At 49.3% G+C, this 25,945-nt stretch overlaps 1 protein-coding gene across 6 annotated transcripts in view; it reads right to left on the reverse strand.

Moving 5' to 3' along the window:
- Window positions 1–25,945, reverse strand: part of WDR20 (WD repeat domain 20) — a 66,766-nt gene that overhangs the window by 11,428 nt on the left and 29,393 nt on the right. For 4 of the 6 annotated variants that reach the window (XM_040256882.1, XM_040256885.1, XM_040256884.1 and 1 more), the window contains exon 2: window positions 10,143–10,325. The exons of the other annotated variants lie outside the window; for them this stretch is intronic. In XM_040256882.1, coding sequence (XP_040112816.1) covers window positions 10,143–10,325 — 183 coding nt within the window. The remainder of the gene's footprint in view (window positions 1–10,142; window positions 10,326–25,945) is intronic. 6 annotated transcript variants of the gene reach the window in all.

A 25,945-nucleotide genomic window follows, 5' to 3' on the forward strand; every position in this document is an offset into this window, starting at 1 on the left:
CCGACTGCCTCACTCACCATCCTTGTCTTGCGTGTATTCTTACAGGCCATCCCCCCACCTTCTTTGGAACAAGGTGGTGTTTAAAACACTAACAGATGATTAACGCCTAATCACTGCCACTCTACCCCTCGCTTACTTTTGACCCACTGACCAATTTTAACGGACACAGATTGGGAGTTTTGCCTTTAAAACCAAAAGCATAAAAGGCAAAAGCAGAAACTCCCCAAAGGAGGACCCCCACGTACACGCCCCTGCTTGAAGACCTTGCATGGGGCTCACTGGCCCCCAAATCACGGCACCAGAAACCACTGGGAGTTCCCAGGACCCCCAAGCTCCCAGCAAGTCCTGCTGCCACCCCCATAACTGGTGCCTTGGGAGCCCTCGGGCTTGGGAGGCGATACACACTCCCACTTCCCCGTGTGGTTGGGATTCCCTGACTCGAGCCTCAGGGGGCCACGGGCCACAGGGACGGGAAGCTAGCTCACCAAGACACAGGGCCTTGTGTCCAGGGGGCTTTGTGCCGTGCGTCTGCTGCATCTCTGCAGAAAGTCACAGAAAATGAGGCCCCAGAAGGGAGGTGGCCAACCTGTCCCCAGCTAGGGCGGTGCAGGGCCAGGGGCTGGGGCCAGCGGGCTGGGCAGGGGCTCCGAGCAGCAGGCGGCCTCGCTGCCACCGCAGTTTCACAGCCGCCCAGTCCCCCTCGCGCCCTTCCTCTCCAGCCCCGGGACCCACCGGCCCAGCAGCTGACCTGCACCAAGGCCAACAACCTGCCAGCCCAGGCTGCTCTGCCAGGGTTTCCACAGGAGGTCGGGGGCGCCTCACAAGCCCCCAGGCCGTGCTGTACCCAGCGGGCCAGGCTGCCTCTCTGAATGTGACCCGCCTGGGGGCTGAGGGTCCCGGGGCCGTGCAGCTCACCTCCCGGCCAGGGCCTCTCGAGGCAGCTGGAGAAGCGACCTTTCCCCCGCCCAGCACCTCATATCTCACCGCAACCAAACCTCATCTCAATCTTTCCAACATCTCTCCATTTAAGGATGAACATAAAAACATCTAGCACTACGGTTAGGAGAAAATTTTATTTCTGGCTTTAAAAGACACAGCAAAAATGACTCCATTAGAACTCAAAATTGTAATGCTATCAAATAAAAATGGCATTCTCTGCAACTGTGAGGTATGGAGATAAAGAATCACGGCACCATTATTAAAATACATGTTACTGGGTTGCCAAAACACATTTCAAGAGTATTCCATGCTTAAAAAGTGCACCGAGCCTGCTGTAAGCACACACGCGGATACAACTTAGGGACTAAAACCGGAACCCACCTCCGTGCCCTGCTGGGGCACGAGACACACCACACCTCACCACCTGCACGCCACCTGCATGCCACCCAGATCGACAGCCCACAGCTCCAACTCCAGCGTGGAAAGGGCTTCTCCAGTGCTCTGCACTGTCAGTCTGCCACCAGCCTGCGCCAAGTGCAGGGAAAAGCTCCTCTTCGTCTCAGGGCACGTGGGTCTGGGCGCGTGGTGGGCACATCAGGACGGCAGTGCTGACCTCCGACCCGAGGATCTGCTCTGTGGCCAGGCCCTGAGCACGAGGCTTTGCATACACAGACCCCTCGACATAAGCTTTTGTTCTTTAAATAGGTGACACAGTCATAATTCACATATAAAAGCGTCCAGTCTAAAGCCTCACTCACACCCCTCTCCCCACCCCAGAATCACTGTCGCTGGCTTCCTGTCTGTCTCCCAGAGTCTTCCTGTGGGGACAAGGCCAGTACAGGCACATGTGGGCCCAGATTCCTCTTCTGCACTGTCTGCACCTCTGCTTTCTCACCCAGTCACGCATCACGCGCATCGGTCAGTACTTGTCCACACAGCCTCTCTCTGCACCTTCCTACATGCAGAGCGCTCAACAACAAGGATGTGCTGAGCTGCACCTGAAAAGCCCCTGCCGACGGACACTGATACGGCAAAGACCAACCGGAGCATGCTGCAGCTCTCACCGGCAGACACAGCTGCAGGGCGCAGCCCTAGTGGGACAGCTGGTCAGAAGGCACACGCACTGGTAACTGTTCACGGGGGTCGCCGTTACCGCCCACGGAGGACGCAACAACGTCTGCTCCCACTGGCAGGGTGTGGGTGTCCCGCTCCCACGAGTGCCCTGCCGCCCGCCCCCAGGGGACAGGCTCTGCGGGGCTCCCTGCAGGCCCTCCTGCTGACCACCCACGCCCGTCCGTTCACTCCTGCACTGAGCACAGACGACAAGGCGTCCCTTCCTGCGGGGAACTTGCGTTCACAAGGGATGAAAAGGAGGGGAATGGACAGGGTCTGCTGTGTGCGAACACTGAGCAGGCACAGGGATGGGGGGCGGGGAGGAGGGACTCAGCCTCACAGGAGCGCCTGGGAGGTCTCTGCCCGGGCGTGCGGGCTCACCGAGCTGAGAAGGAAAGGGAGCAGACAGAGGCTGGAGGCAGCGGCTGGGCACCCACAGAGGAGGGCAGCAAGGGCGCAGATGGGGAGCGAACCACCCGCTGTCATCCCGGCGACACGCCAGGTGACTCCCGGCACAGGCCTCTCAGCCCCAGGTGAGGTGCGGGACACATGTCCCAGGCTGGCTAGGAGTCACTGAACTAAGTTGCTCTGGGCTATTATTTCATACTATTCTTGGTTTGGGTTTGACAAGAAGAGAACAGAAATCGAGAAACAAATACCTAGAATATCCTGTTCAATAACTATAACAAATGCAGCCCAGTCTCGGGACCATAAGGGTATACTTTTGTTCTAGAAAATGTCTAGTAAACAGGGTAAGGCATCTTAGTTCTCGAAGTTAAGGAACGGGATTTCCCTTCTGTGCTTCAATTCTCCAGTTTCAGTGAGGTCTTGGGCTGGACGAGCACATGTTTATGTTGGAAAAACACTCTTGGCAAAACCCAAGGTCCCCTGGGGTGAGGAGCTCCTAGGCAGAGGAGGGGCGAGGCAGCCAGGGAAAGGCAAGCGCCCAGGCTGGGGACAGGCAGCTCGGGAACGTGCTTTGCACCCCCTCCATTGGCGCACCTGAGCAAGGGCTGGAAATCAGATGTGGAATTGTGAGCTAGGACTCAAGGACACGGAGTCCCAGGCTAAGGGCTCTGGGCTGTGACCTTGAAGCCCAGTGCTAACCAACCCCACAGCCCTGAGCCCTGGAGAGTGACTGGCCCAGAGTGAGACATGCTACAAGGACACAGCTCACCCTGAAGTCTGAAGACCTGGGAAACTATGGAGACCACCTCATTCATAATTTTAAACTGATTACATGCTAAAATAATACTTGGGTGTATTAGATAAAATGTCAACTTCACCTATTTTTTAAATGGTTTACTGTGGCTAATAGAAAATTTTACATTGAATTTGTGGCTCACACCCAAGATTCCTGGAAAGGGAAGTCACAGAACCAAGCGGAATCTCCCGTCGGGAGGCACAGAACGGTGCGGGTTGAGAGAGACTGCTTTGGAGCCTGTGACAACTGCCCCCCCGACAAGAAGCTCTTAAACTCGACCAGAGGTGGGGGCAGGATGGATGGCTTCCCAGGGGGTGAGGCTGGGCGGAGTGGGGCAGGCATGTGAGCAGACTCCGAGGAGCTGAGGGGCAGCGCCTGGGAAGGATGTGGCAGAAAGAAGCGGACGGCGGCCGTGCTGGGGAGACGTCATGTGCGCCCACTGCGTAAGGCGCTGAGGGAAACGACCGGGGAGGACAGGGAAATCGGCTGTGGACAGCGACCGCCAGACACGTGACACTTACGCAGCCAAGGCAGAAGGTGCCCAAGAGGAGCGGGGTGTAAACTCTGGGGACAAGCTCCTTACGGCGAGCGGGACCAAACCCAGGCAAGCAGAGAAAACAAGCCGGAAATCCCATGAGGAGAGGAAGGAACTGCTGCTGAGTGAGCATGGGGCCAGGCCAGGGCCCCTGCTCCCCGCCCCTCACGTTCCCCTCTTGGCACAGGGTCGGTGTGGGGGCCAGGAGAAGCAAGCCCCCAAGGCTGCAGAGGAGAGGCTGAGGGGGGCCGCCTCAGCGGGAAGGACACAGCAGGTCTCAGGGTGAGACAGGCTCTCAGGTTGCCTAGCATCGCCGCTGGGCTCTCCATTAAACAGGAAAACACCAAAATGCTCGGAGGCCTACTGCCAGGATCACTCCCATAAAATCCCATAATGTCCATAATCTGGGCATTAGTATGCCAGGTCTGCATGCCAAGACACCTGCCCAGGAAGTGGGCTCCCTCACCCACTCTCCCCCTGGTAATCACCATTCTGGATGCAGAAGAAACCATCTCATTTCTAAAATTAATCCAGTGAAGAAACGCAACAAGCATCAAAACTACCATCATCAATGTCATTCACAAACAAGATCTTCTAACTGTATGAAACTAGTATAAAGGAAACAATAAAAATAAACCTGTAACCATATTAAAGCCACCACTGCTAAAATGAAGCTTTCTCAAGCACACACACTTTATGTTTCACTGCTATCAACATGATAAGCAGGAAAAAAATTACTGGGGAGGGACGGGTACGCATTTTACAACGCAGATATTAATTTATAACAAAAACACTAAAAACAAACAATTCAAAAGCCACAGCAGCTACTGGAAAAGCCACAATGTAGCCACAAGCAAAAACAGTGACCAAGAGCTTTGATTCTATACAGGCACTTACTGCTCCCTCAGCAAGTACTACCATCAGGAGAGGGGGTTTCAAAGCCTGGGAAAGAGGATCAAATGCCACTTTTACCAATGTTAAAACTTTAAGGAGATCATTACATGCCCATTTCCTTCCTTTGATTAAAAAAAGCAACAGAAACAAAACTAACCAAGTGCCCAGAGCCACTCTTCGCAGGGTAACTAGACAGAATGTTGGAAACTGGGCCCCTCTCCTCCCTGCCCCGGGGGCCTGGGCTGAGAAGAAGGCCCAGCGCGGGCAGCGGCCGGCCGGGTGCCCACCAAGGAGACCGCAGCCTGTGCCCTGCTGCCCTGGCCATGACCTGCGAGAGAGGAGACAGGCGACAGGGGCGCTCATCACACGCCAGGGATGCCAGCAGCTGAGACGACCAGGTCTTTCGAGATTTTCCATCTAACCCAGCAATCAGACACATTTGAAAACACTCTCAAGTTACCTACCATTCTGTGGACACAGTCCCGATATAACCAGGACTTTTACAAAGACGAACAGGCCTGAGTTCATCACCACACAGGAACTGCCACTTTACGCCTCTCCTTCCCCAGTACACTGTAATCATTAGTGATGAACAAGTGGATCCACACCTCTCTGGGGTGCTTCACACCAGGCTGAACGCTGACCCGGGCGACCCCCTCCCACCAGTAGCTCTCACTATGAAGGAGCTGGCATGGTCTGGGAGCTCATCAGAAGTCCCAAGACACTCAACAGAGCCCATCAGATACTCCAAATCCCATCAGAGTCAGGGGTGACACTACGAGGAGAGCCCCGAAGTCCACCCTGAAGGCTGCAGAAAGCAGTCTCGGGCTAGCACTCCTGAGGGGAGGCCAGAGGGCATCGTCCTGCCTTCCTCCCGAGCTTGGCTCCACTGGCACAGCAGCCGGGACAGCCCAGAGGGCAGGGCTCACCTCAGACGCCCAGAGAGAACTGGGTGGACTGAGGGCCAAACTGGGAGGTGAAGGCTGCCAGCATCTCTAACGGAAAGTGTGAGTCTGACAAGTTCACCTCTTAGAAAACATAAAAAACTACAAACGTGATAAACCAACAAGTGAGCCCTGGGATTCACAGGTCATGTTTTCCTATCTTTTTTGTACTTCTCTCGGTCCCAATTTTTTGTATAAACAAGTATTTAAAACTTTTTATTCAATGGGCAGAAAAATCACCTTTTAAGATACACTCTATTCCCAGACAGAAAATTTCATCCATCTTTGGTCTAATGTGGATTTCTAGAACTTCATTTCCACTCACCCACCCACCTATCCCATCCGTCCACCCAAACATCTGCGCTAGTCTCGTGTAGCAGACACCCTCAGAAAGGAGGCCAAGGTTAGTCATCAGTACTGTAGCGAGTGCACACGTGTGTGCCTGTGTATCATGAGAGGCTGAGCAGCCCTCAGACGAGTCAGACAGACAGACAGACGCCGCAGTCCGGATAAACAGGCCCCATCACCTGTCTGACGAGTGTTTATTCTCTGTGTTGCCCTGCTCTTACCCTCTTGTTCTGGAAAATTATTGTGCTTCTTCAAAACTGCTGCTACCTTACCTCCCAAGCAGCTTTTCCTGCAAGCCCCGGTGAAAGGAACCTCTGGTTTCCCCCGGTGTGCAACCTTCCCGAGCTCTCCCCAGGGCTGGCGCTCCAGGCCCTCTGCTGGCCTCCCATCCTCCCCACCCCTCCAGCTGGGGAGCCCGTCTATCCACCTTCCGGCTGAGGAGAGACGATGGAACAAACCCACACCCTGCGGGCAGGAAGGGGCAGGGCTGCCGTCTGTGCTCTGGGCACTCGGGTCCAAGAGGCTAAGTTCTCAGCCGCTCACTCTGCGTCTGTAAAGTTCACGGTAATAAACTGTTGTAAATGCCCCTTTGCAGGCAATGAACAGATGGCCAGAGCCTTGAGGTATAAACAGGGCTCAGTCCTAGACACGTCCAGGATGCAGCAGACCTCTCTTTGCTCCTACTGTGCTTTCTCCACAGACCTGCCATCTAATCTCAGGGACGTGATTACTATCTACATGCTGACCACTCCCAGAATTTACCTCTAGTCTGAAGCTCCAGATCCACATACCCAACTACCCCGGCCTCTCAAGCTTGACAAGCAGGAAAAGGAACTCTGACCTTTCACTCTGCTCCAGTACCTGCTCCTTCCCCTCTCACCAGTGCGCCAAGTGAGCCAGAAACCCAGCATCTGCTCATCTGTCTCTCCAACTCCGTCTCCAAGATGGAGCCAGAGTAATTTTCAAAAACACAAAGCAGACCACCTCTTGCTCCCCTGTGCGAGATTCCCTGCACGGAGGCCAGGCAGCAACCCCAGCCAGGCCCTCACTCCACACCCCTTTCCCAGGGCTCCTGGCCCCAGGCTCATTCCCACAGGGGCCTGCCCCTGCTCTCCCTCCTGCAGGAACACTCCAGCTCCAGCTCCGTACCTGGGGGGGCCTTCTCACGCGAGGCTCGGCTCAAAGCATACCACCTCCTCCGAGACACGCCCCACGTCCCTGTCCATCAGGCGCCGTGTCTGCCTCTCTCCCTCAGGCCCGCTGTCTCCTCTGACATCACAAGTCACCACCACGTGCCATGTGCGTGCGTGCATGTGTGTGTGTGTGGCACTGTTCACACTCCCCCCCCTCTGGAGGGGAAGCACAGGGCAGGTGCTCTCTGCACGCGGTCAGCCACCACGGTCTGCAGAATGAATGAGGAGACAGCCCCGACCCCGGGCCAAGTCCTCAGCCCTCTCCTGGACAGCCACTAGAGCCCCTCACTCGTCTCGCCATCTTCATTCCAACCCGCCTTCCCCAAGTGCTGACGAGAGTCCGAAAAAAACACGCTTGATCCTATCACTCCCTTCATTAAGTAAAACCCCAGAGGCTGCCCCACAGCCTCCAGTGTCAGATCCAAATTTCTCAGCATGTCACGAAAGGCTTTTGCAATCTGGTTCCGGTTCACCTGTCCAGCTTCACCTCCAGCCACTCCAAGGCCCACGCACTGAGGTCTGGACTCCTTTGTTGGCCTCATGTTTCTCCACATGCTAAGGTGTTTTCTCCAGCTTCGAAGGCCCTTCTCATCCTCCTCCAACTCCTCTGCATCTTTCAAACCCAGGTCAAATGTCACCTTCTGGAAGCTTTCTCAAACTTCCCTCGCTGAATTTTTGTTTTTATTTTATGGTATCTGGCACATCCTGAAGAGTGCAGTTAACACCCACCTCTCTTGCTACTTTGTTCATAACACACACTCCACATCCTCCCTGTCCATCTCACAGAAGAGTGAGCTCCGGAGGTGACAAGGCCCATATGGCAACCAGCTATGATGGGGCTTACTATCTATGGCCAGTAAGGATGCGTGGAATTAATTTCTGGATCTAAGCATATCATCAAATTGCTGCCGGGTCTGGACGACTCACTTACCCTCTCTCTCTAATTCCTTGTCTGCACAGTGGAGACAACAGCCCGCCCGCCCGTGCAGAGAAAGCAAGTAAAATACTCGGAAACCTCCAAGTCTCACACGAATGCAAAGCACGCCCCAACGACTGCTGTGACCACCATCCCTAGCACCCTCTGAGAAACAAGCCTCCGATGACCCTGTCTCTAAGACATCTTGACCAAAATCCGATGAGAATGCCATCTGTACGGTCAAAGAACGCCCTCACTGTGAAGGGCAATCAATTTCAGCCTGGAGCTGTAAATGCCAAGTTGGCATTAAACCACACACAATCCTCTCCCTTTGAACAGCCACTTTCCAAATAAAATGTACAAAGAGGAGGAGGTAACTCCGCTTCACTCCCTGAGGGTGGGGAGCTGCAGCCCATGGCTCCCGGCTGCCCTGAGTGAGGAATGGGGCGAGCTGAGGCAACCGAGTGCTCTCGGGGCCCTGGGGCCTCTGCTGCACGCCACCCCCCTCCAGTGATGGCACACAAATCCTTCTTGTTCTCCAAGAGGCAGGCTGTGCCATCCACAGCCGGGCGGCCTCCCGACCTTGTTTACCAACCGCCCTTTACGTGGCTCCAGTCCCTCCCCGCCGAAAGCACGTCCCCACCTAAATACAGACCCTGCAGGACGCCAAGTTCGCATTTCTACTGAGAGTGCAGGCAAGGGTAGTTTTGTGTCCCCACTCTCCCTACCACCAACCTCCCCCCAAATCATCCAGCCACTTAGAAATCACTCCCTCAGATGCTGTTAATAAAATGTTTAGGTAAACAGAATAATTTTCTGCTTAAGATTTTTTTTTAAACAGAAAATGGGATTAAATACTTTTCCTCTCTAGTTTGTCAATCCAGATGGCAAGTTTGTTCCAGTCAACCCAGATGAAACTAGAAGAGGAGATGGCATGGCTCAAAAGAGGTCACCAAATCCACTGGCAAAGTCCAATGGGAGCACTGTGGATGGACACTGGATATACATGGACAGCATATACCATAGGGACTGCAAAAGAATCCGAATTTTAACTGCAATTTGTCAAGTGGAGTATTCTTTCCCAAACAAAATTATTTTCTTAAAAACCAGAATCTATAACTTACTTCTGTTTCAAGTTAATAACTTTTAGACCATGCAACAATGCAAAACCTCCTGCCCTTCCCGACAGGGGCTCAGGTGACCTGACTTCGTCACCCCAGGGCTGAGGTTACAAGGAGACTGCAGCCAGGGCCTCTAACTCAGCAAGCCGACCTCGTCCGCTCCATTTACTAGGAAAAGTCACACTGAAACAGCAGAGGAAGTGCATCAAATATGTAATGGCAAGACTTGGGACTAAAAAGCCACTCCAAAAGCTTTTAAAGATATAATCTATCCGGCAACTTCCATCTGCCCAGGTTTAAAGGTTCTGACATGTTTCTGAACAGACAGCTCAGATCTCTCGGGCTCCTTCAGGAATGAGACTGGAGCCACCAGGAATCCCAGGATACAGCACGACACAGGCAGGAGCTCGTGCCATGCCAGCCAGTTTCAAGGGCCAGGACTTCTAACCACATCAGAGGTGATGTTAGAGCAAACGCTCTCAAGAGCAAGAGAGCAAATTCTCAGATGTATGCCTGTCAAACACACACATCAACACTTTATCTACCGTTTGCGAAAACTAAGGAAATATTAGCAAGTTCTTTGATCTGCATGAAATTTTCTGGCGATGTGGACACAGTTTAGAATTCTTTATCTTCTTATTTAAATTATAAAGATCAAGCTATTAGTCTCATCCTTATCTCCATTATAAAAACAATTTTTCTTAAAACACCTGCTATAGACACAAAAATGCACAAAATAACAGTTAGCCCAATAAAGAACAGGTAACAGTCACCAAGTTAACGCACCACATTTAAATTTGGGTCACACTAGGTAGGACAGCTGAGGATGGAAAATGGGCTTCACTCAAAGAGTAAAATTGTAAGGCCCATACCCTCGGTAAGAACGTATACATTCTTATAGGGGTTCTTAACAGCTAAGACAGGGTGCTACTTACTTCCTCATTAAATAGTTTGCTAGTTTCTTTTTTGATTGGGTCTATAAGCTGGACTTGGCCTGCGGAAAAGCCCACTAGGAGAGAGACACTTTCTGCTGTGGCTGTTAGGTGGTTGAAGTCATGACAAGTAGGCTGTGTTCCTTTGTATATCCTTTTATCTATTGGTTTACTCAAGTCAGCAGCCTGGAGGAGAAAGAGAAAAATACACAAGGTAAACAGCACATTGAGATGAGAACTCTAAGATACACTATTTTATACTCCATTATGATGCTCAATCTTAAAAATTAAAATATTAAAATATTTTAATTTTTATAATTTTTTTTTGCAGTTTTCAGCATTTTATAAAAACACTTTCACATACCTCGGCCAATCTGATATTGTTAGACTATCCATAATATGTTTACAACTGTTACTCTTGCAACTTATTCTTCTTCACATATATTTAATGAAGACTCCTGGACTTCAGGAGGTAAAAATCCTGGAGATACTAAATACAGTGTTTGTAAAACATATTTCAAGCATTTTCTAACCACATAAAAGCTCGGCTTTCAAATACAGCTCCAGCACCTACAAGCTCATTGGTGAGTTTACCTGCAGCCCAGTTGTTCTCAAAGTGTGGTCCCCAGACCAGCGGAGGCAGCAGCAGCGTCACCTGGAAACTCAGAGACGCACCTTCTCCCACCCCACCCCACCCCAGAGGAACTGAGCCACCAGGCTGAGCGGGTGGTCCCAGCAAGCCGTAGGTGCAACAGTGCTCCAGATGATCCTGACGCCTGCTCAGGCTGCGAGCCAGGACTTCGGCCAGTTACGCAGAGGCAGCGGCGCCTGCACTGGGTCACAGTCTCTCATACGTTAGCTTTCAAGTGACTTTCACTCATTGAACCCACACTCCAAGTCTGGTACAGGCATCATCTTAATCCTTATCATAACGCTTCAAAAGAGACCACGTTCCCCCCATTTTACAGACGAGAAAACAAGTTCAGGGAAGGTAAATAACCCAGCCGAGGTCCCAGTACCTACCGAAGAAACAGAAGGGCGGGATATGGAGCCCAGGCCTGTTTTACCATAAAGGGGGTGGGGAGACAGAGGGCACTCCAAAGTCTGACTTCTGGCGTGGGCTACACGTGAGTTTCAAAGTGCCTCCCCTCTTTAAAAGCAGGACTTTTTTCTTCATGAGAAACCTTCTGTGCAATCTAGTATGCTGCTGAAATGAAGGTGAGCCGCCCCTTTGCCTGTTATCAGAGAATCACCGGTGGAGACAACCGAACGTCTCCTTGAAACACCCACTTCGGCCCTGGGTGCGGTTCTGGGGCTCACTGCTCTGGTTCCTATGGACCACCCCAAGTGTGGGGTCTGAAGATCTCGTTCTTCCGAAGAGGCCTGGGACAGTGACTGAGTATTCTAGGTCTGTCAGATTACAAACAGTGAGTGAAGAAGAGGACCTCACGATGAGGCTCAGAACCCAAGCACCGGGCCGTCTGGAGCTGAGTGACCCTGGGAGCCCAGGGCAAAGGAGTGAAGGCGTGCATGGAGGGCTCTCCCTGCCTCACCGCAGCTGCAGTGGGGAGAACACCTCTCTTCCCAACCCCAGGGCGCTGTCCAGAGGGTGAGCTAAGCAGACTGTGGGCTACGGAAGGAAGCCCCAAATCTGGAGCAAGCAGAAACGGGGCCGTGCGCGGGGCCTGAGCGTCCTGTGACGTGCGAGGTGGGTGCATGGCAGAGGTGGGGGGGTCCGGACAGGAGCCCCTTCACCGCAGACAGGTGAGGCCAGCAGGGGTAAGCAGCTCCTGGGCTCAGCCCGAAGGAGGGAAAGAGAAGTCGAGGGTAAGGGGACAACTCAGCAAATGACCTCAGGGCAAGGAAACAGCAGCAAAAGTAAAGACAACTCAAAATATAAGATACACTGATGGCGAGAGTCAAAAATCGAATCTGAAATTAGAACCGCTAAATTATTACATGATCTCTATATTAGCATATGCAACCACTGAGACTTCTTTTTTTCAGTTTGTTTAAGAAACTACCCCATGAAAGAATATACATAAAATTATGCACCAAAACATAAAAAAACAATTCAGAAACAAGCAGAGAAAACACAAAGTAATTCAAATTAAATGAGCAAAAGAAATAGTGATTCTCAGAAGAACAGAGGAAGTTTAAAGCACCACTGTTTCCAAATATTGCTACTAGTTTTAAACTCATGGATCCCTCACAATGTCAACCTCAGTTCTTGGAACAGCTCTTTTGCCTTCCTGCCCCAACAGGGGACCTTACTAAAAGATGCTGTCATTAGCGCACACAAACACAGGTCTACAGTATTTCAAATGCCAACTGATGGACAATTTTTACTCTCGAATGATGTAAATATTCCAAAAGCGTCCTGTTTACTAATTTGCTTAACAAAGTTTCTTCCTAGATTATTGCTCTCAAAGTGTACCAGACCATGAGTAGTCTGCTAGTCTGCAGTCAAAACTAAGTAGTGACTGAGAATAAGCATTTAGAAGGGCAATGTGACAGAATGATTTTATACCCACTGAATCTAATAACAAAAAATCCAAACTTGCTTCCTAAATGTCTTTTTCAGTTTCTTTTCCTAGGAATCCTTATTTTATTTTACAAAAGTATCAGTCCAGGGCTTTCCTGGTAGTCTAGTTGTTAAGACTGCCTGCTGATACCGGGAACACGAGTTCAACCTCCGATTCGGGAAGATCCCACATGCCACGGAGCAACGAAGCCTGCGCACCACAACTCCTGAGCCTGTGCTCTAGTCCTGAGCCCACCTGCGGCAACTACTGAACCCTGCACCCCTGGAGCCCCTGCTCCTCAACAATCAGCCACTGTGACGAGAAGCCTGTGCAGCGCGATGGAAAACAAAGAGAAGCCCCTACTCAGTGCAATTTTCAAAACTGGTCTTTCAACACTGGTGGGGGCGGCACTGACCCAGAAGGCACAAACACAGACCGAGGCCCGAGGAACACAAGCAAGCACCTCTCTTCCCTAAGGTCACTCCCCCTCAAGCCCCAAAGGCAACGACGGCACCAGAGCAGCAGACACTAGCCAGGCAACATGTCACTCACACCAGCAAGACTCCTGTGAGCCCTGAAGTGACAACAAGGTGCCCAACTACAGGAAATTATCCTTCCGAGAAACCTGGGGACTCCAGCCGTGGTGCCTGAGCTTTCTGAAGCGTGAACCCAGGTGAGGGGAACGTCGGGACCACCAGTTCCTGCCCTTATTTCCAGCTGCACCATCACCTCCAACCCACCTCTCCTCTTCCCTCTGACAGCCAGTCACCGAGTTCTGTCTCTTTTTCCACTGCTGGGTTACTATCTTCTTTCCTCTTCTTCCCCCTCCTTTTTTCTGGCGAGTGGGGTCAGAACCCACCCACCTTTCAGTAACAGTGCCAATGACCTGAGCCAGCCACCGCTTCCCCATGGGGTCATCAGCCCGATAGACGGTTTCCCAGGTCAAGACAGTTTAACAGAAGGAGAAAGAGCCTACACTTTGGAACCAGGCAGGCCTGGGTTCAAACCCTGCCTTCCCAAGAGGTGGCCGGGTGGCTCTGGGGAGGTGCCATCACTTCTCTCACAGCCGCAGAGAACGAAGCTCCCCACAGGGCCAAGGAGAGGCCCACGGATAACAGAGATAAAGCAGCCAGCACACATGAGCACCCAAATGGTCGCTACCATTCTTGGTTTATCCCGGGGACAACCTACCTGGGGGCAGTGCTGCAAGGGCTTCTTATTTCCCATCACATCATAACATGACGACTACCCAGCGGTCTTGCCCTTCCACCCTCCCTAACAGCCACAGCAACTTCGGTCCACTGAACACTTCCTGTGCACCAGGAGCTTGACTCTTAGCATCGCATCTTGTCTCACAGTCGCCCCCCAGAGTCCGCACTTATACCAACCGCATTTTACCGCTGAGGAACCTGGGAAGGAAGGGAGGGGTCGAGGGCCGTGTCCCACCACTCAGCTCGTCCTGCCGTCCACCCACGTGGAGTCTGGGGAGGGCAGAGGTCCCCTCTTTCCTGGCTTGAGTTGCCCTCTTGGTAGGGATAGTCTCGTTTACCCCTCTTCGCAGGAATCTTATCCACCTGTACAAGTCCCACCACTTCCAGCAAGCATTTTCCCAACTACCACTTTCCAAGTTGGCTCCTTTATCTCAACTCTCAAATACTTTAGTTCGTTACACAAACTTTAGTACTTAATCACTTATATGATCACAGTGTTCAGTTCAGTTCAGTCGCTCAGTCGTGTCCGACTCTTTGCGACCCCATGAATCGCAGCACGCCAGGCCTCCCTGTCCATCACCAACTCCCGGAGTTCACTCAGACTCATGTCCATCGAGTCAGTGATGCCATCCAGCCATCTTATCCTCTGTCCTCCCCTTCTCCTCCTGCCCGCAATCCCTCCCAGCATCAAAGTCTTTGCCAATGAGTCAGCTCTTCGCATGAGGTGGCCAAAGTATCGGAGCTTCAGCTTCAGCAGCAGTCCTTCCAATGAACACCCAGGACTGATCTCCTTTAGGATGCACTGGTTGGATCTCCTTGCAGTCCAAGGGACTCTCAAGAGGCTTCTCCAACACCACAGTTCAAAAGCATCAATTCTTCGGTGCTCAGCTTTCTTCACAGTCCAACTCTCACATCCAAACATGACCACAGGAAAAACCATAGCCTTGACTAGACGGACCTTAGTCGGCAAAGTAATGTCTCTGCTTTTGAATATGCTATCTAGGTTGGTCATAACTTTCCTTCCAAGGATTACAATCACGAATTCTAATAAAAACTCCCTTAGAAAGCAGAGCTACTTCACTAAACAGCCGCCACCCTCTCACCCCACAAAGCCACCTCCGCTCTTCGGCGCTCTGCTGAGCCCTCACAGACGGGGCACAGGTGCTTCTTTCGTGCGGTGCTCCATTATCTACATCTTTAAATGTCAATTTATAGCAGAACCAATTATTTAAAAGGCTTACCCATTTGAAGAACTGGCAAGAATTCTAAGAACTGATAAGAATATTTGGTTTTTCAGCTCCAATATAGTATTTGTCACAAAAGGTGAATAGAACTGTGATTTTTCAATAGTAAGATTAAATTTCATCGGTATGCTCATTAGTTTCTGCGTAAGGAGCTACTGTCTACATTTATCAGTGTCTCATTCTCAACAGAAGAAATTTACATGATGCTTTAAACAATTCCTACTACAGAAACAGAGCTGGTTAACCGAAATCCTCAGTCAGTAAGTACAAACTTTAAAACGTTTTGTTTCTTTTTTCCTTGGACTTTTGATCCTTTAAAAACCCCTGGAATTCTCTTCATGATGAATACTGTCAAAATATGAAGTCAGCTGGGTCAGTTCAGCAAGGCACTAACAACCATTTATCTTTCCAGAACCACAGAGGTCTGCAAAAGAAACAGTTTCAACTCACACCTTCCCCCAGACCCCTCCCTGGTCCACAGGAAGGCTGCGGGGCCAAGAGGAATGCGGAGGAGGAAGGAGAACCAGCAAGGCAAGGCCTCCCAGGGGCGGGCGGACACGCCATTCCGGGAGCTCAGGGAAAGCACGTGTGCCCAGCCACGTCCTCCTCACGGGAGCCTGCTACTTCATACTCCTCAGTGCCCAAAAGCACTTGATGTGGTGTGGAAAAAAATCTCAGGAAGACCTCTTCTGAAAGAGGCACACCAGATGATGGTACATGGGAGGTGTATAGGTGATAAAGGTAAAAAATGTCCCATTTTCCTTCCCCTTTTGAGAACCACCTCAGAGAGAACTAGTCTCACAGAACTTGCCAAAAGAGAGTCCAGTTACTGGCATATCTGCTGCTGCTGCTGCTGCTAAGTCGCTTCAGTCACGTCCGATTCTGTGCGACCCCAGAGACAGCAGCCCACCAGGCTCCCCCGTCCCTGGGATTCTCCAGGCAAGAACACTGGAGTGGGTTGCCATTTCCTTCTCCAATGCATGAAAGTGAAGTCGCTCAGTTGTGTCCGACTCTTCGAGACCCCACGGACTGCAGCCCACCAGGCTCCTCCGCCCATGGGATTTTCCAGGCACGAGTACTGGAGTGGCATATCTAAACGCTATCTAATACCCCCCCAGACCAGACGCTCACCCTGTCTACACTATATGGCTCCCCTCCACCCAAGGCCCCTCTCCCGAGCTTCAGGCCCACTGCCTCCGAGGTGCCCCCCGCCCAGCACCCCACCCTCCGCCAGGCCGCCTAAGCCCAGGGGCCGCTCCCGTGGCTCGGCACCAGGCCCCTCCCCGCCTGTCCCCACACCTCCAGGCTGTCTTCCACGCTTGCCAGATTAACCCTCGCGAAGACTCACGTCACTCTCCCACTCAGAACCTCTGAAGCCCTGCCCGGCGCATCAGTGGCTAAACTCCTTAGCTGGCATCCACAGGCCAGGCAGGGGCCATCCACGATGGGCCTTGACACACACACCTGCAGAGGTGCGGGCTCACACGCCGTCTGGGCTCTCCACACCCTCCTGCCTCCCTGGCCTTCCTCTTTTCCCTCAGAACACTCCCCACTCCTCCCCATCACACAAATGCTGCCCACCATGGGGCCAGTGCCATTTCCCCCCGAGCCCACCCTGCGAGGCATTCTTTCGCTGGGTGGCCACTGCGTGCCTATCCCTCTGTGCCACAGTTATTAGCGCTAACATGGGAACTGTGCTCCTTACACGGTGACAGTCCTTTTAAAAACAACAAAAAAGTCAGGAGGTTGCTGACTCACTGACAGCCTGAATGGATTAATCCAAACTAGCTGGAGCCGCCCCAGTGACATCAAAGGGCTCCATTATGCCATCTGAAAAGCGAAGAAGGGCCGTGGTGCTGTTACCACTCCTTCTGACCACCTCTCAGACGACCAAAACAGGAGCCGGAAGTGGGCAGGGGATTCCTTCCTGGGGCCACAGAGGATCACCGACTTCAAGAGTCCTAGCTCCAGACTGGGGATTGAAAATAAACCACAGTACAGACCGTTCCCCAGTTCTTCCTGGGGGAGACTTTGAACCTAGGTAGGCCTGGGGTCTCGTGCCTGCGCGGGCCTAGTCCGCCGTCTGGGGCGGGACCACACCCCGCTGGCCATCCTGAGGAAGCGCCTCCCGGGCCCGGGCCTGGAGACAGCAGACGCAGAGCACGCCGAGCTGAGGCCCCCTTGCTCCGTGAACAAAGAGCAATGCACTATTTAATACAAATCATCTCCACCAGAGTGGAAGATAACCTGGGGCCCTAGTGACAAAAGTACCGACCAGGGATTTTTCAAATACGTCGCTGCCTACTCAGGGAACAGTCAGCCGCCAGGCGCCGCCAGAGGCCGAGCGGCCGCCCAGGGAGGAGACACAAACCAGGCTCCTGCGGTGGGACAGCCGCGCACTCCAGCCTCCTCACGTTTCTTCACCAACAGGTACATTCAAAACAGCTGCACAAGTGGCATGAATGGTATTCAGGGTCTCACACATTTAAAACAAAAGACGCCGGGGTATTAAGAAGTCAGGTTCGGGATAACTGGTATAAGTTATAAGCTGTACAGGCCAACTGTACAGCTGGAGTGTTTCAAAAAGGACAAAACCTTATCTGTCTTATTCCCCACTCACCTCCAACACCGAATATAGGGCTGGCACACAGAAGGCATCCTTAAGTTTCTGTTGTAGGAATGATACGTTTTTGAAAACGGAGGGAAAGAAAAGTAAAGGAACGGCGGGAAGCAGAAGAAACCCAGAGCCAGACACACACATACATACGTAATTCTGCTGCTGACCAAAAGCCCAGCCAACAACTAATGCCTTCTTGGGCGCCCATCTGTGAAGGAAAACCACCCTCGTTGGCACATACCAGGTCACTTGACGGCTTACAGAGCACCCTCAAGCATCAGTTCCTCTGGCGGTCGTTACAGACCTGTGCCCCGAAGAACTACAGCCGCTCCCATGTTCTAAACAGAGGAACAGAAACAGCTGTCAAGGAGAAGCAAGTGGTGGGCTGCTGAATTCCAGGCCCGCTGCTCCCTCCGCTGCTCTGACGGGAAGCTGATGAGACACCATTGGAGGCAGCACCTACCCTAAAACTCTGTCCCTGTGTGACGGCAGGCTCCTGGGCCTGCTGAAGTGGGACTCAGACACTCGGGCCTCGCTCAGGCTGGCCCAGACCCCAGACCCCCCCTCTCAAAAAGCATGTGCCTCGCGGGGCTGTTTTACTCAATCGGAGACCATCTGAAGAGTAACACCTGACACTTAAAAGGCCCTTTAGAAAAGTCAGTTCCTCTCGCTGAAACTCATATTTCTCCTTTTGAATACAGAAGGACTTGATGCTTATCAGAGAGGCTTTGAAATGTCTCATCATTCATTAATACTTTCTAAGAAATATAAATAAGGAAAACCAGGGGTATTTCTTTCTATTCTGAATTTCCTGGAGAAAAACAGCAAAAGCCAGGTGTAGGGGCATGTTTTCCTTCCAATGTGATTCCTGCAAGACAGTGCCTCCCCATTCTTAGTTCCCATCCTCCTCTACTGCCAGACAGACGTGCGCTGGCACCCCAGACCCACTCCCTCCACCGAGAAGAGCTGGCATGTCGCCCTTGCAGGTTCCTGCCCGTCCTGACCCTGGCACAGGCAACCGGCACTCACGCCCCAGAGGCCCTCCTCTGGGCCAGAGCAGCGGGGCCAGAGCAGTGAGTGGGGCAGGGAGCTCCAGGGAGGGAGGCAGACAGAAGGTCAGCGCCACCTGCCATCGGGAGATGGAGAACGTGAGGGCGCCACCCTCAGGTCCTTCCAACACGGGGAGAGACGCACAGTCAGAAGAGGCATACGTTTGGTGCAGCTTCACAGGACAACCTGGGGAACTGCTCAGTGGTCCCCAGAGAGAGACGTCCCGGGAGCCAGGCGGGCTCCTGCTCCGGGTGGGTGGGAGCAGCCCCCAGAGGGCAGAGCTCCTCCTGGGCCAGCACTGTCCGTCACGTGTCTGCTGAAAAAACAAGCTTCTGCTGTCATCCCATGCCATGTTCCCCGAGGCTCCTGTCACTTAAAAACAGCTATGTAAGCTCAACTCCTCTTCCCCCAGAGTGGTCTTTCAAAAATGAACTCAGGGAGCCGCTGAGCCGCGACACCTCCGCCATCTTTTCCTCTGCTCACGCTGCACTCCACGTTCAGGTTGAGTCTCTTCTCACAATGTGAAACACTACAAATGGTTGTCCTGGTGCTTCATTTAGGCTAATAAAATATTGATTTCTTCATTAAAGAAAAACTATGAATAAACATTAGGTAAAATCAATCTGCCCACATTCTAACATCAGATCTCATCACATTAAAATGCTGACATTTTCAAATGCCCTATTTTTATTAAACCCTTCTGTTAAACATGCATAGAAATATGCATATCTAGTCCCAAGGGAATACCAACATCTCAAATGGAAGATAAGGGAAGATGTTTTTATTTCTGCAAAAGATATTTCAAATACTTGGAAAATAAATATTTTTAAAGCTTCTCCTAATGGGTGGGGGTGGGGAGAAATTCTGTGGCCATCTGAAAGGGCGGTGGCAACACTGGTAAACTGAAAGCCCATCCCAAGGCAGTGAGTGGCTCCTATATGCTTCTTAACTGCCATACTACTGCCTTCCCGACACTCACACAGTTCACAAGCGCATGCCTGGCAGAGCAGCCAATGATTTTCCAATTTTCTGATTCAAGATGCTGAGTAACACAAGCAGCGCTCTGCAGAGGGGCTCCTATTCTAACTGAGAAACACCCTAGATCTCCAACTGTGTGGAGGCCCTGCCAATTTTCTGACCCCCATTTCCTCATCCTACACTGAAACTGAGCCCAGGGAAAGGTGGTGATCTGCTCAAGGTTTCACAGAGCTTAGAACTGCGATTTCAATCACACCAAGCTACCATCTTTTCAATCAACCAACCTCAGTCGGAACAATGAGCTACTCAATCTGCAACATATGAAATTTCAAAAAATGGCAATGCTGTGTACCACTAATTTTACACCGAATGACAGTGCTCTGGATTTCATATATTGCTGGGCTTTCAAACAGGAAGCGAGAGAGCTAGAGAGAACATTAAACTTATCTTACACAAAAGGCGATCAGCCACTGAGATCAATGGGCAGAACCCTGGATTTGGCCTCTGTAACTCAAACAGTTATTCTCTAGTCCAGCCAGGCCTCAGGTGAAGAAAGCAGCCTCAAATCCACAGCAGTGAGAGAACTGAGCCATTCTAGATACGACCACGAAGAAAAGTCCTGCTCTCTACTTCCTCTGAAGTTTCACAGTATCACAGGAACTACTGTTCACTTGGCACTTCTACCGTCTATCCTTTGTCACATGTCTTATCTCCCCAACTAAGCCAAATCTTTTTAAGACATAGCTGCCTTACAGGCGACCTCAATAATAGCCACTCAGACGTTTCTGATGTTTCTTCCCTATGCCTTTTTAGGCGCCTGAAGTGTATTCTGCACTGGCACAGCGGTGGCAATGCAATGCCACCCCATTTCAAAATGGACCAGTAAGACCAGCACACGCAGGAATGTGGGGGGACAGGCCTCGCCCGACTGTGACGGGAACGTAAACTGGCACAGACTTTACACAGGGCAATCTGGCAACACAGAGCAAAAGCCTCCTATCCTTTAAACACAAATTCAGCTCCCAGGAATTTATCCTTAGAAAATATTTTCCAAGTGGGTAAACAATCTGCAGCAGCCCAGGGCTGGCCCAAGCACAAAGGAGCGTCCATACTAGGCTATCCATACAATACTACCAGGCAAGACCACGCACTGAGAAAAAACAGGGAGAAAAAACATGGAAAAACACCACAAAACAATCTTGAATTAAAGGAGCCAGATACAAAAGCAGCATAGGATATATGAAATGATTCTATTCACTTAAAATTCAAAATAAGTAAATCTAGTCTGTGATGCTGCCCTGAAGATGGTGGTCGCCCCTTGCGGAGTGTGGGGAGGTCTCGGGGAGGCCAGGAATGAAGTTTCTTAATCTGGGGTTGACCTATTTTGTGAAAAATTAATAGAACTTTACATTTATACACATTTCTGTTTGGCTGCTAATCATAAATTTAAAAATAATTTTAATAATCAAACACATGTACAAAGATAGTCTCCTCAGCTTTCTAACAAAACATTATTAACATCCTGTGTTCTAAAATTGAAATGGGTAAATATATCATGTAGCCATTTAAAATGAAGACATTTACTTACCAGCCAAGAAGGATATTACATGCTATATCATTAAGTGAAAAATGCAATTAAAAAATAGGATTCTAAAGACAAAAAGAAGTATGAAGTCTTAAAATGGTAGTCATACTGTAATCATACTATTAGTAGTAACAGTATATTGTTATTCTTAATGTCTTGTAAAATAAAACAAAAAATCATGTGAATGTCATTAGGAATTCAGATTCTCCACACGGAAGGTAAAAACGTATAGAAGCAATGACCAAATGGCAACAGGAAGTCCCGGTGCCCAGACTGGGCAAAAGCGATTTGTCACAAATGCTGTCACTTAAAGTCACCAAGGCGCCCATATACTTGACACCAGGTACGGAGCAAGAAACGGACAAGACGAACCTGGAACACCTTTCTGTACCGCTGAGCAAGAAAACTATGAAAGAGCTCTGAGGCTGGGTCCAAAAGACTCTGGGGACAAAGCAGAGAAACTACTACTGGTCAGAGATGGGACAATTTAAACATAAAAACAATACTCCAGAATTTTCATGGAATGAAATAAGAATCTGAGTTCATATTAATATTAATAAATGGGGAGGGAAAAAGGGCTTTCCCTTACAGTAGACTAACACACAATACATGTAGAAGGAGAGAAAAATGGAGTTTGAAAATCACCATTTTATAACTATCACAGTTCAGTTCAGTTGCTCAGTCGTGTCCGACTCTTTGCAACCCCACGAATCGCAGCACGCCAGGCCTCCCTGTCCACCACCAACTCCCGGAGTTCACCCAGACTCACGTCCATCGAGTCAGTGATACCATCCAGCCATCTCATCCTCGGTCATCCCCTTCTCCTCCTGCCCCCAATCCCTCCCAGCATCAGAGTCTTTTCCAGTGAGTCAACTCTTCCCATGAGGTGGCCAAGGTACTGGAGTTTCAGCTTTAGCATCAGTCCTTCCAAAGAAATCCCAGGGCTGATCTCCTTCAGAATGGACTGGTTGGATCTCCTTGCAGTCCAAGGGACTCTCAAGAGTCTTCTCCAACACCACAGTTCAAAAGCATCAATTCTTTGGCACTCAGCCTTCTTCACAGTCCAACTCTCACATCCATACATGATCGCAGGAAAAACCATAGCCTTAACTAGATGGACCTTAGTCAGCAAAGTAATGTCTCTGCTTTTGAATACACTATCTGGGTTGGTCATAACTTTCCTTCCAAGGAGTAAGCGTCTTTTAACTTCATGGCTGCAATCACGATCTGCAGTGATTTTAGAGCCCCCCAAAATAAAGTCTGACACTGTTTCCACTGTTTCTCCATCTATTTCCCATGAAGTGATGGGACCGGATGCCATGATCTTCGTTTTCTGAATGTTGAGCTTTAAGCCAACTTTTTCACTCTCCTCTTTCACTTTCATCGAGGCTTTTTAGTTCCTCTTCACTTTCTGCCATAAGGGTGGTGTCATCTGCATATCTGAGGTTATTGATATTTCTCCCAGCAGTCTTGATTCCAGCTTGTGTTTCTTCCAGTCCAGCGTTTCTCATGATGTACTCCGCATATAAGTTAAATAAGCAGGGTGATAATATACAGCCTTGACGTACTCCTTTTCCTATTTGGAACCAGTCTGTTGTTCCATGTCCAGTTCTAACTGTTGCTTCCTCACCTGCATGCAGATTTCTCAAGAGGCAGGTCAGGTGGTCTGGTATTCCCATCGCTTTCAGAATTTTCCACAGTTTATTGTGATCCACACAGTCAAAGGCTTTTAGCATAGTCAATAAAGTGGAAATAGATGTTTTTCTGGAACTCACAGTAATACAGTAATAACTGATTCAGCCAAAAACCATCAATGGATGCCAAAACAGTGGATGAAGGTCTGATGGGTAAAAGAATAGTTATGTAGCCCCAAAGTATCCTTTCACAAATTATGTATCGATCACAAAGAGAAAAGCAGAACCTGACAATGGATGAATGTAGCAAACACAACCTTAATCAGCAAGGCAGCCTCCTCTTTCTGCTCTCCTGCTGCCCTGAGAAAAACACAGCAGCAGTTCTGTGGTGCCCCAACTGTGATCTAGAACTGTGAACTAGACTATGAATCTAACCACAAAACAACTGGTCTGAACTCTTCAAGATGTCAAAGCCATGAAAACAAAGAAAAACTAAGGAATCAGTCCAGACTGAATGGGATTGGAGAGCCTGCAACTAACTAACTGTAGTTTGTGTAGCTGGACTGGCTCCCACACCAGGGGCAAAAGGCTCTTAAAGGACAACATGCAGGCAACCACTGTGATTTTAATCTGAGCTTCAGATGAGATCAGTGGTATAGTTTAATTTTGATAAATGTACTGTGGTAATATATGAGGAAATCTTGCTCTTGGGAAATAGAAACTGAGGTTTACATGGATAAAAGGGCATGATGTCTACAAATTACTCCCAAATTATTTATATTATACATGTACCTATATACATATGGGAAGAAGGGAGGAAGAATGAGAAGAGGCGGAGGGAAAACACACGATAAAACAAACAGGCAGGTCTTAAACAGTCACCTGGGGGTTCTTTGTGCTGTCATCGTCATTTTCTGTAAGTGTAAAATTACAACAAAATAATTTTTTTATTAGAAAGAGACTTAAAAGGCATGCACAGTATACACAATGTGTGGTCTGTGTTTGGAAGTAAGTTTAAATAAACCCTCTACAAAATGAATTTGAACAAACCGACTATAAAACACTTATTGTGGCAGTGGTTACGTGAATCTACAAGCGAGATAACACTGCAGAGAACACACAGACACAGACACACACCCATGTGAACCCAGTGAAATCCAGACATCCACCAATGTCACCTTCCTGGCATCCAACTACATACACCACAGTGAGGCAAAACATCACCAGTGGGGAGACTAGGTGAAGTATGTGGGGGGCCTCCTTGCACATTTTTTGCAACATCTCATGAATCTGTAATTATTTCAAGATAAAAAGTAAAAAAATAAATAAGAAAAAGATCCTTATATATCAACAGACCAACTATAAAAATATTTATGAGTCTGTCAAAGAACAGACTTTGATCAAATGTAAACTTTTTACATGTAAAAATATGGTTTTATTTCCCCAAACAGTATACGTATTGTAGAAAAAATATAAAGAAAATATATGATGCTTGGGGTTTGTTTTAAAATATACAGTATGGGTGAGACAGTAGATGAAATGAGACTAGCCACATGTTGACAAATGATGAAGCTGGAAGACATTCTCTCTGCTATTGTGTAAGTCAGAAATTTTCCATAATTAAAAAAGTTTCATTCTGAGATATATGTTTGCAAAGAGAACAAGTTGAAAAGATACTTAGCAAAATATTAAAAATGTTAAAAGCAGGGGTAGCATTTAAATGACTTTTTTCCCCTATCTTAATTTCTAACTTTTCCTCAATAATTATTATACTACTTGTATAATTTTTTAATAGAAAAAGAAGGAAACACAGGCCAAAAAACTGAAACTATATGAAAATTATTCTAGCAGTTTAAAAGCATGTCATGGTCTAGCATAGGATCACAGGCAAATACATGTCTGAACAAACAAGGAAAATTCACCATTTGGAAGCCTGCAGCTACACCAGGTAAACACGTGAGCAGGGGTGACATGTCACCAACAGGTGATGGGACTATTCGGAACTGGCCAAATCATAAGTTTCACACCCATCAGGACTGCTGGTGTCTGTTATGAATGTTTCTGTGGCACCAGTGATGTTCCTCGATGAGGTAAGGCAGGAAAACTCTTTCCAGCAGCCAGCCATTCAGGGGACAGATAAGGAGGCCACGGCTGGCTCTGTTGCTTCCCTCTTCCAACAGTGCTACAGTGTGAGAAGCATTCGCTGGGCCTCCTAATTTGCTACAGTGGCCACCAGAGATAACTTCCCCCAGAGTCCTCTTTGGGGAATTCAATCTGTTCCACATTTACCTTCCAATTTTTCATCTAATGTGGATCTAAAATCGAAACACTGTCTTTCTCACAAGAACTGAACTACAAATTTATCATCAATCCCATGCTTTTCTAGAGATTCCAGGCCCTGGATTATCCTCAATCCAGAAGAAACAGCTGAGAGGTTCCACAATGGCATCTGCCCTCTGCTATTCAGCAGCATTTTAGCACTGAAAATCTGGAGGCTTGAAGTAAAAATATTAGGCTCAAGAGAGACAGTATCGTATTTGTAGTCTCCACGGGGACAATACTGCATTTTAAATGTAGGTTAGCAGGCCAACCAGCCGAATAAGCAGTTTCAAACTCAAGGCTGAAATCAACCATAATCCAAAAGTTAGCACTTGGCAACAATTGCACATTTGCTTCACTCTAAGTACTTTTCACTATCTCACATAATAAAACAAACAATTAAAAACTTGCAAGCACTAGCTTAAAAAGTTAAATATAAAGCTATTCACAAAGATATGGACTGAAGCAGCAACTGGTTTCCCAGCATGAATAATTCTGTAACATATCTCTACCTACACTGGTCTTATCTGAACAGAGGTAATCTAGGTCTCACATTCACAGAATCAGAAGCCAGAGGGGACCTTTTAAAAAGTCACATTTGCTCTCAAGATCCTGCAACTTAAGACAAAGGAAGTAAATTGTC

The sequence above is a fragment of the Oryx dammah genome, unplaced genomic scaffold (assembly GCF_014754425.2).
Source record: "Oryx dammah isolate SB20612 unplaced genomic scaffold, SCBI_Odam_1.1 HiC_scaffold_16, whole genome shotgun sequence".
NCBI classification, from domain to species: Eukaryota; Metazoa; Chordata; class Mammalia; order Artiodactyla; family Bovidae; genus Oryx; species Oryx dammah.